General features: G+C 51.7%; 1 protein-coding gene across 1 annotated transcript; it reads right to left on the bottom strand.

Moving 5' to 3' along the window:
* Positions 1-10416, bottom strand: LOC117656993 (transforming growth factor beta-2 proprotein-like). Its single transcript, XM_060689498.2, has 7 exons — positions 9809-10416; positions 6811-6974; positions 6525-6657; positions 5980-6090; positions 3287-3452; positions 2378-2531; positions 1-1201 (listed from the first exon to the last, which is right to left on the bottom strand). The coding sequence occupies exons 1-7, from the start codon at positions 10155-10157 to the stop codon at positions 1043-1045; spliced, it is 1236 nt and encodes a 411-aa protein (XP_060545481.2). The 5' UTR covers positions 10158-10416; the 3' UTR covers positions 1-1042.
* Between the last annotated feature and the right edge of the window lie 613 nt (positions 10417-11029).

Genomic DNA, 11029 nt, shown 5'->3' with positions numbered 1-11029 from the left:
TTAAATTTCAGCCTCTTTTGTCAATGAAAGTCTCCGCATTTTAATCCAAGTGTTTCTCAAGCTTGCCCACTCAGAGATGGGTGGACTTCAACTCCCAGGATTCCCCAGTCAGCAGGTTTTCTCCGCCTCCTCCCAAATCCCAATTCCCTTCTAGCATTGATGACGTTACCTAGTTGGTCCTTGAAACGTCTGTAAGGAAACAACCCAGATCAGAGAGCACCAAGGACCGCACAGTCCTCTTCCTCCTCCTCTTCCTCCTCCTCCTCCCCTCCTCCTCCTCCTCCTCCCCTCCTCCTCCTCCCAAATTCAACTCTGATCAACACTGATGATGTTACCTACTTGGGCCTTGAAACGTCTGTAAGGAAACAACCCAGCTCGGAGAGCACCAAGGAGCCCTCCTTTCGACCCTGAGCTACAAATAATTTCCTTTTTTTTCCCCCTGCTGCCCCCTGACGCCCCTCTGAAACACCCAACCCACCCACCCCTTCCTCTTTCTACATGCACGTTGCCAATCAAACTCAACGGGCATCGCCTGGCATTTTCTGACAATGCTCCCTAGCTTTTTTGCACTTTTATCCGTCCTTCCGCTGGTTGTCGTTCGACTCGGCCGAACCTCAAAAACGCCTGAGATTTTCTCCGCAAAGGATCTCCCACCGGCAGCAAACCCCCCCTCCCCAATTCAGACCTAGATCGCTTTTAAGAAAGTCCTGGTGGAGATGGGGGGTGCAAAGCTGGCCCAGAATCCATGTGCCAAGGTCCTGTGCCGTGCCACAAAGGGGAAAAAATGTCTCTGGTCATGCGCAGACCGCCAATCTCATGCCCCAACCACCAGCCGCACGCAGCTCAGCTCTCAAAGATGAATTTTCTCGACAATGAGGACTAGACTCTTGAGAAGGGTTTCTTCACTGTAGAAGTTCTCCTGGTTTTAAGGGTGAAAAACGGGGATTCTTATCCAATGAATTTTTTTTTTTTGGGATGAAAGTGGAAAGGGGGCTCTCCTCCTCGGCAGCCTCACACACTCACACACACTCTCGCACCCATTTTAACGGCAACGGCAGGATTTCACAACCATGTTGCTCAGCTGCTGGACTTTGGGCTGGCGGCCGACGTAATACAGGATGGTCAAAGGTTCCAATTTGCGGGCCACGCAACAAGGGGCAGCCGAGCCTTCGGGGTTCACTTTACTGTATAGGGGAAGCACCTGCAGAAAAAGGAGGTGCAAAAGGAAGAAGAAAAAAAAAAGGATCAGGGACCAAATTATCTCCCAACCCCAATTCCCCAATTCCAGTACAGCCCATCATTGGTTTCAAAGCTCCTTTAAAGCACCCACCCAATTAAAAAGGCCTTCCTGAAATTTTACGTCAATCCTTTTTTAAAAAAAATAATAATTCTCCCCTCATTTTTCAAACAGGAGTTTGCAAACCGAGTCCCAGGTGCAAAAGCCTAAAATCAAACAGGGAAAAAAAAAAGGCAAACATTTAAACGCAGCCAATTTTTAAATCTATATGGATTCAAAGTCCAGGGGGAGATAGATAGATAGATAGATAGATAGATAGATAGATAGATAGATAGATAGATAGAGCCAATTTTTAAATCTATATGGATTCAAAGTCCGGGGGAGATAGATAGATAGATAGATAGATAGATAGATAGATAGATAGATAGATAGAGCCAATTTTTAAATCTATATGGATTCAAAGTCCAGGGGTAGATAGATAGATAGATAGATAGATAGATAGATAGATAGATAGATAGATAGATAGATAGATAGATAGCCAATTTTTAAATCTATATGGATTCAAAGCCCAGGGGGAGATAGATAGACAGACAGACAGACAGACAGACAGACAGACAGACAGACAGACAGACAGACAGACATAGATAGATAGATAGATAGATAGATAGATAGATAGATAGATATTAAAAGAGTTCCCAGTCTGAAAAAAACATTTGAAAACCTCTGTTTTAAAAGGTTCAAAGGCTTTTAAATGGTTTTAAAACTGGGAAGTCTTGTTAGTTTAAAAATATACATATATTTTTGAAAGGTTCTTTTAATAACAGGGGGTCTCCAAACTTGGCAACTTTGTGGGTTTCAACTCCCAGAATTCCTTATCTGGCATGCTTTAAGAAGGTGGACTTCGACTCCCAGAATTCCCTAGATGTCATGCTTTAAAATGGGTGGACTTCAACTCCCAGAATCCCCCAGCCATCATTCTTGAAGATGGGTGGACTTCGACTCCCAGAATCCCCCTGCCGTCATGCTTTAAGTTGGGTGGACTTCAACTCCCAGAATCCCCCAGCCGGCATGCTTTAAGTTGGGTGGACTTCGACTCCCAGAATCCCCCAGCCAACCGGCTCATTGGAGGCTGATTCTCACCATGTTATGACGCATATTGGTAGTTAGGCTATATTGGCAGCTGCCAGTACAGAAATTCGCTTTGTATCCTTTGGGCTGATGGATCCACTTCCACTTCAGATCCTTCCGAAAATCTATATATAGTGGGTGAAGGCAGCAGTCTTTATCCGAATTCCTGCATGAAGCCAGAAGAAGAATAATTTCAGGAGTCGAATCACATGGCGTTAATCAGTGGAACTCACAGCCACAAGATACAGCGATACACAAGTATTCCTCAACCTATAAACCGTTCACTTACTGACTGTCCGAGGTTACAACTGCAGTGCAAAGCGACTTAGGACCGTTTTTCACACTTACGACCGTTGCACCTTCCCCATGCGATCCAAATTCAGAGGCTTCGCAACTGACTCATACTTATGACGGTTTCAGTCTCCCAAGTCATGTGATTCTCTTTCGCGGCCTTCCAACAAGCAAAGTTGAACGGGGAAGCCGGGTTCACTTAACAACGTGTTGCTCACTTAACAACCGCACTGGTTCGCTTAAGCATCCGGCTTCCCTCTTGACTTTTACTTCTGAAAAGGTCGCAAAATGGGAATCACGTGACCCCACCCCACCCCCCACCCCCGGGGACGCGGCAGCCGTCATAAATACGAATAAATATATTGGCATAAATATACGCCAAGCGTTTGAATTTTGACCACGTGGGGATGATGCAACGGTCGTTAAGTGTGAAAAACGGGCACCAGTCAGCTTCTCAGCGTCGTCGTAACCTCGAAACGGTCACTAAACGAAGGCTTGTAAGTCAAGGACTGTCTATACACAAATGTTCTTGTTTTTGCAAATCCGGTGGGGGATTGTGCAATTTTTTTTTGAGTTCGTGCCTAGAGCGATTTCAGAGTCCGTCGTTCTGCTGGATGTTTTGGATCTCACCTGGGGCAGCTGCGGGTGTGAGCTGCCCGGCGATCCCGACCCTTCGGGGTGGGGTCCAGCTGGTTTGGGGGCAGCAAGGTGAGGATCAGGTGTGGGGCTTTGTGTGTGAGATCCGGGAGCCTGGACCAGCCTTTCCACGCTTCCTTGATGAGGTTTTCATCCAGACCTGTAAAATGTACAGAAAACACAGACTTGGATTTTGGTGCCCGCAGGAAGAGTTTGGAAACTTCACTCCTCCGCGACTCGCACTCCGCCACGAGGGAGGAGGAGTGGCGAAGAGGTTGGATTAACAGATTTATCCTCCTGGACAGATTTAACCGGAGAGGAAACGTGACTTATTTCTACTTGGAGGAGTCTTTGGGAGCTCTCTGGGCTTCGTGACTTTCTTGCAAGACGTTTCGAGACCCAACTAGGTAACATCATCAGTGCTAGAAGACAGTGCGGTTTATGGAGAGCAGGAGGAGGGAGAGGAGGAAGAGGAGCGGGAGGAGAAGGAGGAGGAGGAGGAGAAGAAATGGCAGAGGAGGAGGGAGAGGAGGAGGAGGAGAAGGAGAAGGAATGGCAGATGAGAAGAAGAGAGAGGAGGAGGAGGAGGAGAAGGAGAAGAAGGAATGGCAGATGAGGAGGGAGAGGAGGAGGAAGAAGAGGAGGAGGAGAAGGAATGGCAGATAAGAGAGGAGGAGGAGGAGGAAAAGGAGAAGACGGAATGGCAGATGAGGAGGGAGAGGAGGAGGAAGGAGAAGAGGAGGAGGAGAAGGAATGGCAGATGAGAAGAAGAGAGGAAGAGGAGAAGGAGGAGGAGGAGAAGGAATGGCAGATGAGGAGGAGAGAGAGGAGGAGGAGAAGGAGGAGAAGGAATGGCAGATGAGGAGGGAGAGGAGGAGGAAGAAGAAGAGGAGGAGGAGGAGGAGAAGGAATGGCAGATGAGAAGAAAAGAGAGGAGGAGAAGAAGGAGAAGGAATGGCAGATGAGAAGGAGAGAGAGGAGGAGGAGAAGAAGGAGGAGGAGAAGGAATGGCAGATGAGGAGGGAGAGGAGGAGGAAGAAGAGGAGGAGGAGGAGGAGGAGGAGAAGGAATGGCAGATGAGAAGAAAAGAGAGGAGGAGAAGAAGGAGAAGGAATGGCAGATGAGAAGGAGAGAGAGGAGGAGGAGAAGAAGAAGGAGGAGAAGGAATGGCAGATGAGGAGGGAGAGGAGGAGGAAGAAGAAGAGGAGGAGGAGAAGGAATGGCAGATGAGAAGAAGAGAGGAAGAGGAGAAGGAGGAGGAGGAGAAGGAATGGCAGATGAGGAGGAGAGAGAGGAGGAGGAGAAGGAGGAGAAGGAATGGCAGATGAGGAGGGAGAGGAGGAGAAGGAGGAGAAGGAATGGCAGATGAGGAGGGAGAGGAGGAGGAGAAGGAGAAGGAATGGCAGATGAGTAGGAGAGAGGAGGAGGAGAAGAAGAAGGAGGAGAAGGAATGGCAGATGAGGAGGGAGAGGAGGAGGAAGAAGAAGAGGAGGAGGAGAAGGAATGGCAGATGAGAAGAAGAGAGGAAGAGGAGAAGGAGGAGGAGGAGAAGGAATGGCAGATGAGGAGGAGAGAGAGGAGGAGGAGAAGGAGGAGAAGGAATGGCAGATGAGGAGGGAGAGGAGGAGGAAGAAGAAGAGGAGGAGGAGGAGGAGGAGGAGAAGGAATGGCAGATGAGAAGAAAAGAGAGGAGGAGAAGAAGGAGAAGGAATGGCAGATGAGAAGGAGAGAGAGGAGGAGGAGAAGAAGGAGGAGGAGAAGGAATGGCAGATGAGGAGGGAGAGGAGGAGGAAGAAGAGGAAGAGGAGGAGGAGGAGGAGAAGGAATGGCAGATGAGAAGAAAAGAGAGGAGGAGAAGAAGGAGAAGGAATGGCAGATGAGAAGGAGAGAGAGGAGGAGGAGAAGAAGAAGGAGGAGAAGGAATGGCAGATGAGGAGGGAGAGGAGGAGGAAGAAGAAGAGGAGGAGGAGAAGGAATGGCAGATGAGAAGAAGAGAGGAAGAGGAGAAGGAGGAGGAGGAGAAGGAATGGCAGATGAGGAGGGAGAGGAGGAGGAGGAAGAAGAGGAGAAGAAGAAGAAGAAGTAGGAATGGCAGGTGAGAAGGGAGAGGAGGAGGAGGAAGAGGAAGAGGAGGAGAAGAAGGAATGGCAGAAGGGAGAGGAGGAGGAGAAGGAGAAGAAGGAATGGCAGATGAGGAGGGAGAGGAGGAGGAAGAAGAGGAAGAGGAGGAAGACAAAGATTCCTTGGTGCCCTTTGGTTGTTTTCTTGCAGACATGTCATTACCCAAACTAGGTAACACTATCAATGCTAGAAAGGAGGCGGTTTGCTGCAAATGACCTCCTTACCTTAGCACTGATGATGTTACCTAGTTGGGTCAAGAAACGTCTGCGAGAAAACCACCAAGCTCAGAGAGAACCAAGGACCCCACAGTCCTCCTCTTCCTCCTCCTCCTCCTCCTCCTCTTCCTCCTCCTCCTCCTCCTCCTCCTCCTCCTCCTCCTCCTCCTCCTCCTCTCTCCCTTAGCAACATAAATGTTGGGACTCAATTGTGGTTGCACGTTGAGGACTACCCGTATAGGATTTCCTGCCTGAGCAGCGGGGTTGGACTAGAAGACCTCCAGGGTGCCCTTCCCGCTCTGTCCTTCTGTATTCTGTGCACAACCATCTATATTAGCAAGCCACGCATACCTGCAAAGAGAGTTTCCAGAGGCTCAGCGTGCTGGGAATTAATTGTGTTCCAGGCCGGGATTGAACCGCAACAGGGACAATGCAATTCGAGTTTGAAGCTGAGTTTCTTCCCTGATTGGGCGGAAAAGAACACAGCAAAAAGTCAGCAAAATGACTTTCTTACAGGTTTTACGACCAGCCGTGGGCCCAGAATCCCCGTTTGCTAAGCAAAGGGGGCTGTTTGGGGAAGCCGTGCCTGATTTTACGGCCTTTTTCCCCCCTGTGGTCGTTAAGTGAATCCATCCCCCCGCCCCCATTGATTTTGCTTCTCGGATGCTGCCACATAACCCTCGGATGCTGCAACCGTCAGTAATACACGCCAGTGGTCAAGCGTCCGGATTTTGATCATGCAACGGTCGTAAATGTGAGGAATCGGTCATAAGTCTGTTTTTTTTTTCCCCCAGTGCCCCTGTTGCTAAACAAATGATCGTACATCAAAGACTATCTGTCCTTTTGGAGAATGCTGATCGTTGTTATTGTCTCCCAGCCGAGCAAAGCCCTCTTACCTCTGTTCCTCAGCCAACGACGGACGTTATCGGTGACATCAAACGACACCCACTCGGCCCGATGCCTGGGCCGTAAAATGCGGCTTCCCACGTAACGCTGAGCCTGGGCTGAAGGCTCCCTCGTTGGCCTCACCTAGAAATGAGAGAGTTCGTGGTATTTATTTATTTATTTTAATTTTAAGCTCCTCAGGCAGCTGTCCTAGTCAGTTTCTCAGCCTAATATCCCCAACAACAAGAGATTTAGCATGTAAAATCGGTGGCCGCGGCCCTTCAAAAGCCGCCTAACCTGAGAGAGCTCCACATGCTGCTCGGTGGCGTGAGATCCAGGATTCGGGACCTTGTAGATCCTCAGCTCAGCCTGGATGAGCTTGCTGGAGTTGGGGTGCGCAGCGGAGACCCCAAAGTGCAGGAACCGGAAGAAAGGGGTGGAGAAGGGGCCGGGGATGGAATCTGTGGGGTGAGAAACTCCGTCAGTGATTTTTTTTTTTTTATTCAAGAGGATTATTATAATCAGGGGCGGGCTTCAAAAATTTTGGCAAGGGGTTCTCTGCCCGGTTACTGGGTGGGCGTGGCCTAGTTAGCCTCCTGCACCACGGGGGGGGGGTTTGCCCTCCCCAGGCTCCGGAGGCTTTTCTTGAGCCTCCAGGAGGGCGAAAACGGCCTCCCCAGCCTCCGGAGGCTTTTCTTGAGCCTCCAGGAGGGCGAAAACGGCCTCCCCAGCCTCCGGAGGCTTTTCTTGAGCCTCCAGGAGGGCGAAAACGGCCTCCCCAGCCTCCGGAGGCTTTTCTTGAGTCTCCAGGAAGGCGAAAACAGCCTCCCCAGCCTCCGGAGGCTTTTCTTGAGCCTCCAGTAGGGCGAAAACGGTCTCCCCAGGCTCCGGAGGCTTTTCTTGAGCCTCCAGGAGGGCGAAAACGGCCCCCAGCCTCCGGAGGCTTTTCTTGAGCCTCCAGTAGGGGGAAAACGGCCTCCGCAGCCTCCGGAGGCTTTTCTTGAGCCTCCAGGAGGGCGAAAACGGCCTCCCCAGGCTCCGGAGGCTTTTCTTGAGCCTCCAGGAGGGCGAAAACGGCCTCCCCAGCCTCCGGAGGCTTTTCTTGAGCCTCCAGTAGGGCGAAAACGGCCTCCCCAGGCTCCGGAGGCTTTTCTTGAGCCTCCAGGAGGGCGAAAACGGCCTCCCCAGGCGCCGGAGACTTTTCTTGAGCCTCCAGGAGGGCGAAAACGGCCTCCCCAGGCTCCGGAGGCTTTTCTTGAGCCTCCAGGAGGGCGAAAACGACCTCCCCAGGCTCCGGAGGCTTTTCTTGAGCCTCCAGGAGGGCGAAAACGGCCTCCCCAGCCTCCGGAGGCTTTTCTTGAGCCTCCAGTAGGGCGAAAACGGCCTCCCCAGCCTCCGGAGGCTTTTCTTGAGCCTCCAGGAGGGCGAAAACGGCTTCCCCAGGCTCCGGAGGCTTTTCTTGAGCCTCCAGGAGGGCGAAAACGGCCTCCCCAGACGCCGGAGACTTTTCTTGAGCCTCCAGGAGGGCGAAAACGGCCTCCCCAGGCTCCGGAGGCTTTTCTTGAGCCTCCAGGAGGGCGAAAACGACCTCCCCAGGCTCCGGAGGCTTTTCTTGAGCCTCCAGGAGGGCGAAAACGGCCTCCCCAGGCTCCGGAGGCTTTTCTTGAGCCTCCAGGAGGGTGAAAACGGCCTCCCCAGCCTCCGGAGGCTTTTCTTGAGCCTCCAGGAGGGTGAAAACGGCCTCCCCAGACTCCGGAGGCTTTTCTTGAGCCTCCAGGAGGGCGAAAACGGCCTCCCCAGGCGCCGGAGGCTTTTCTTGAGCCTCCAGGAGGGCGAAAACGGCCTCCCCAGGCTCCGGAGGCTTTTCTTGAGCCTCCAGGAGGGCGAAAACGACCTCCCCAGGCTCCGGAGGCTTTTCTTGAGCCTCCAGGAGGGCGAAAACGGCCTCCCCAGGCTCCGGAGGCTTTTCTTGAGCCTCCAGTAGGGTGAAAACGGCCTCCCCAGCCTCCGGAGGCTTTTCTTGAGCCTCCAGGAGGGTGAAAACGGCCTCCCCAGGCTCCGGAGGCTTTTCTTGAGCCTCCAGGAGGGCGAAAACGGCCTCCCCAGGCTCCGGAGGCTTTTCTTGAGCCTCCAGGAGGGCGAAAACGGCCTCCCCAGGCTCCGGAGGCTTTTCTTGAGCTTCCAGGAGGGTGAAAACGGCCTCCCCGGGCTCCAGAGGCCCTCTGGAGGCCAGAAACGGGCCCTTCCCGAACTTCCGGTAGGCCCGTTTTTAGCCCTCCCTGAGCCTCCGTGCACACCCTGCATCCAAAACGGGCCGCGTGGGGACTCCTGGGAGGGGTGGGGTGGGCGGGGCCAGCCAGGAGTGGGATTTGGGGGTTCTCCGAACTGTACAGAATCTTAGCTATAGGTTCTCCCGAACCCTTGAGCAACCCCAGCAGCCCCACCCCTGGATTATAATCTTGGCCCCTTTAAGACTTGCGGACTTCAACTCCCAGAATCCCCCAGCCTGCGTAGGAATTCTGGGAGTTGGAGTCCGCAAGTCTTAAAAGTTGCCAAGTTTGGAGACTCGTGGTTTAAATGATCAAACTATTTAAAATCTACAGCAGCACCCAAGATCCCTGATCTATCCATCGTGGCTGAAAAAAAGGGGGATCAGAAATTTAAAACAGCCGCAGCACAAGGATACAGATATTGCTCCAACTTATGACCGCAACTGAGCCCCAAAACGTTCGTTGCTAAGCGAGACGGTTCTGAAGTGAATTTTACCCCCATTTTACAACCTTTTTTTGCTGCGGCAGGAAGTTAAGTTAATAACGGTCGTTAAACGAACCTGTTAAGTGTCCGATCCCCCCCAAAAGGGGAATCACGTGACAGCCCCCCCGGGATCACGTGACAGCCCCCCCGTCATAACAGCGAGTCAATTGCCAATGCATCCGAATTCTGATCACGTGACTATGGGGGGGGGAATACTGCAACGGTCGTTAAGTGCGAAAAGTGGCCGTAAGTCACTTTTTTTTCCAGTGCCGTTTCGGCACTTAAACAAACCCTTGTAAGTCGAGGACTATCTCCAAATCAGAAGCCTAGCAAAGCAGAACAGGGAAGCAATTTTCCTGTGGTTGATGATCCCCTCACCTGGTATACTGCTCCTGGCTGTGGAGGCTCGTGCGAGTTACCATTTCCCCATCGTTCCGCCCTCTCTCTCCCTTCCTTACAGGGAGGCTCCCCTTTTTCTCCTCTCTTTGCCAAGGGCCAAACCCTCCCCCCCTTTTTTTTTACAAATACCCCCCCCCCTTACTGTCAGCATGCCCAAACGTCAACATCTCCACCCGCCGGATTTCTTTGGCGTAATATTCCTCGTCTTCGCGCAGAGCCGCGCGTCGTCCCTCGCAGGTGGCCAGCTGCCTCACCGGCTCCCGCGTGCTGTTGTAGAGGAGCATCACCTCGGGGGGCAAAGGATGAGGGACCCCTTCTTCCTTGGGGGGCGTCTCCAGCTGCAGCTTGCTAAGAATCTGGCCTTGGATTGCCTGAACCCTTCTGGATCGCGCCGTTTCAAGATCCAAATTCTGGCACATGGAAAATGCGGAATCCGTAATGCGCGGGCCAAGGGTCCATGCGGCCATCACCAGGACAGAAAAGAAGAACATGCTTACAGGGGTGGGGTTTGGGGGCGGTGCCAGGTATCTCCCCCTCCTCACGTCCTTCCAGAGCCCTTGCTAAGCCCAGAATCAATTTAGATCTTCTTCGGAGATAGTATCGGATCTTCTCTGTTCCTTCCCATGAGATTGTCCACCATCAGCTCCTCGCTTTTTCTTGGTGGGAACGTTCTGAAGTTCTCCAAAAATGTTTGTCCATCCACCACCTGAAGATCTGGTTCCTTGATTCTTCCCAGCAGGAGTTGGGGACCTTCTGAAGTTGTCCAAAAAAATTTTTTTTTCAATCTACTGCCTGATGACCTGCATCCTTGATTCTTCCCACCTGGAGTTGGGGGCCTTCTGAAGTTCTCCAAAGTGGACTTGTTTTAAGTCCACTGCTTGCTGACTCGATCCCTTGACTCTTCCTGGCAAGAGTTAGAGATCTTTTGAAGTTCTCCCAAAAAAATTCTATCCACTGCCTGATGACCTTGCTTCCTGGATTCTTCCCAGCAAGTGTTGGAGATCTTCTGAAGTTCTCCAAAACAAATTTTCTATCCACTGCTTGCGGACTCGATTCCTTGACTCTTCCCAGTAAGAGTTGGAGATCTTCTGAAGTTCTCCCCAAAAAAATTCTATCCACTGCCTGATGACCTTGCTTTCCTGGATTCTTTCCAGCAAGTGTTGGAGATCTTCTGAAGTTCTCCAAAGTGTTTTTTCTATCCACTTCCTGAAGATCTGGTTCCTTGACTCTTCCCGGCAGGAGTTGGGGGATCTTCTGAAGTTCTCCAAAGTTGTTTTCAGTCCACTGTTGAATGACCCAAATCCTTGATTCTCCTGATTCTGGCAGGAGCTGGAGATCTTCTGAAGTTCTCCCCAAAAAAATT

Source organism: Pantherophis guttatus, chromosome 18, assembly GCF_059756535.1.
Source record: "Pantherophis guttatus breed Tessera chromosome 18, ASM5975653v1, whole genome shotgun sequence".
In the NCBI taxonomy this organism is placed as follows: Eukaryota; Metazoa; Chordata; class Lepidosauria; order Squamata; family Colubridae; genus Pantherophis; species Pantherophis guttatus.
Note: the sequence above shows the minus strand (reverse complement) of the source record. Positions and strands in the feature narration are given on the sequence as shown.

Coding starts and splice junctions, on each gene's coding strand:
- LOC117656993 (XM_060689498.2), bottom strand. CDS start 10,157: ATGTTCTTCTTTTCTGTCCTGGTGATGGCCGCATGGACCCTTGGCCCG. Junction 3,453..5,979: donor TCTGGAAACTCTCTTTGCAG/GTATGCGTGGCT, acceptor TACATTTTACAG/GTCTGGATGAAAACCTCATC. Junction 2,532..3,286: donor CACACCCGCAGCTGCCCCAG/GTGAGATCCAAA, acceptor GGCTTCATGCAG/GAATTCGGATAAAGACTGCT.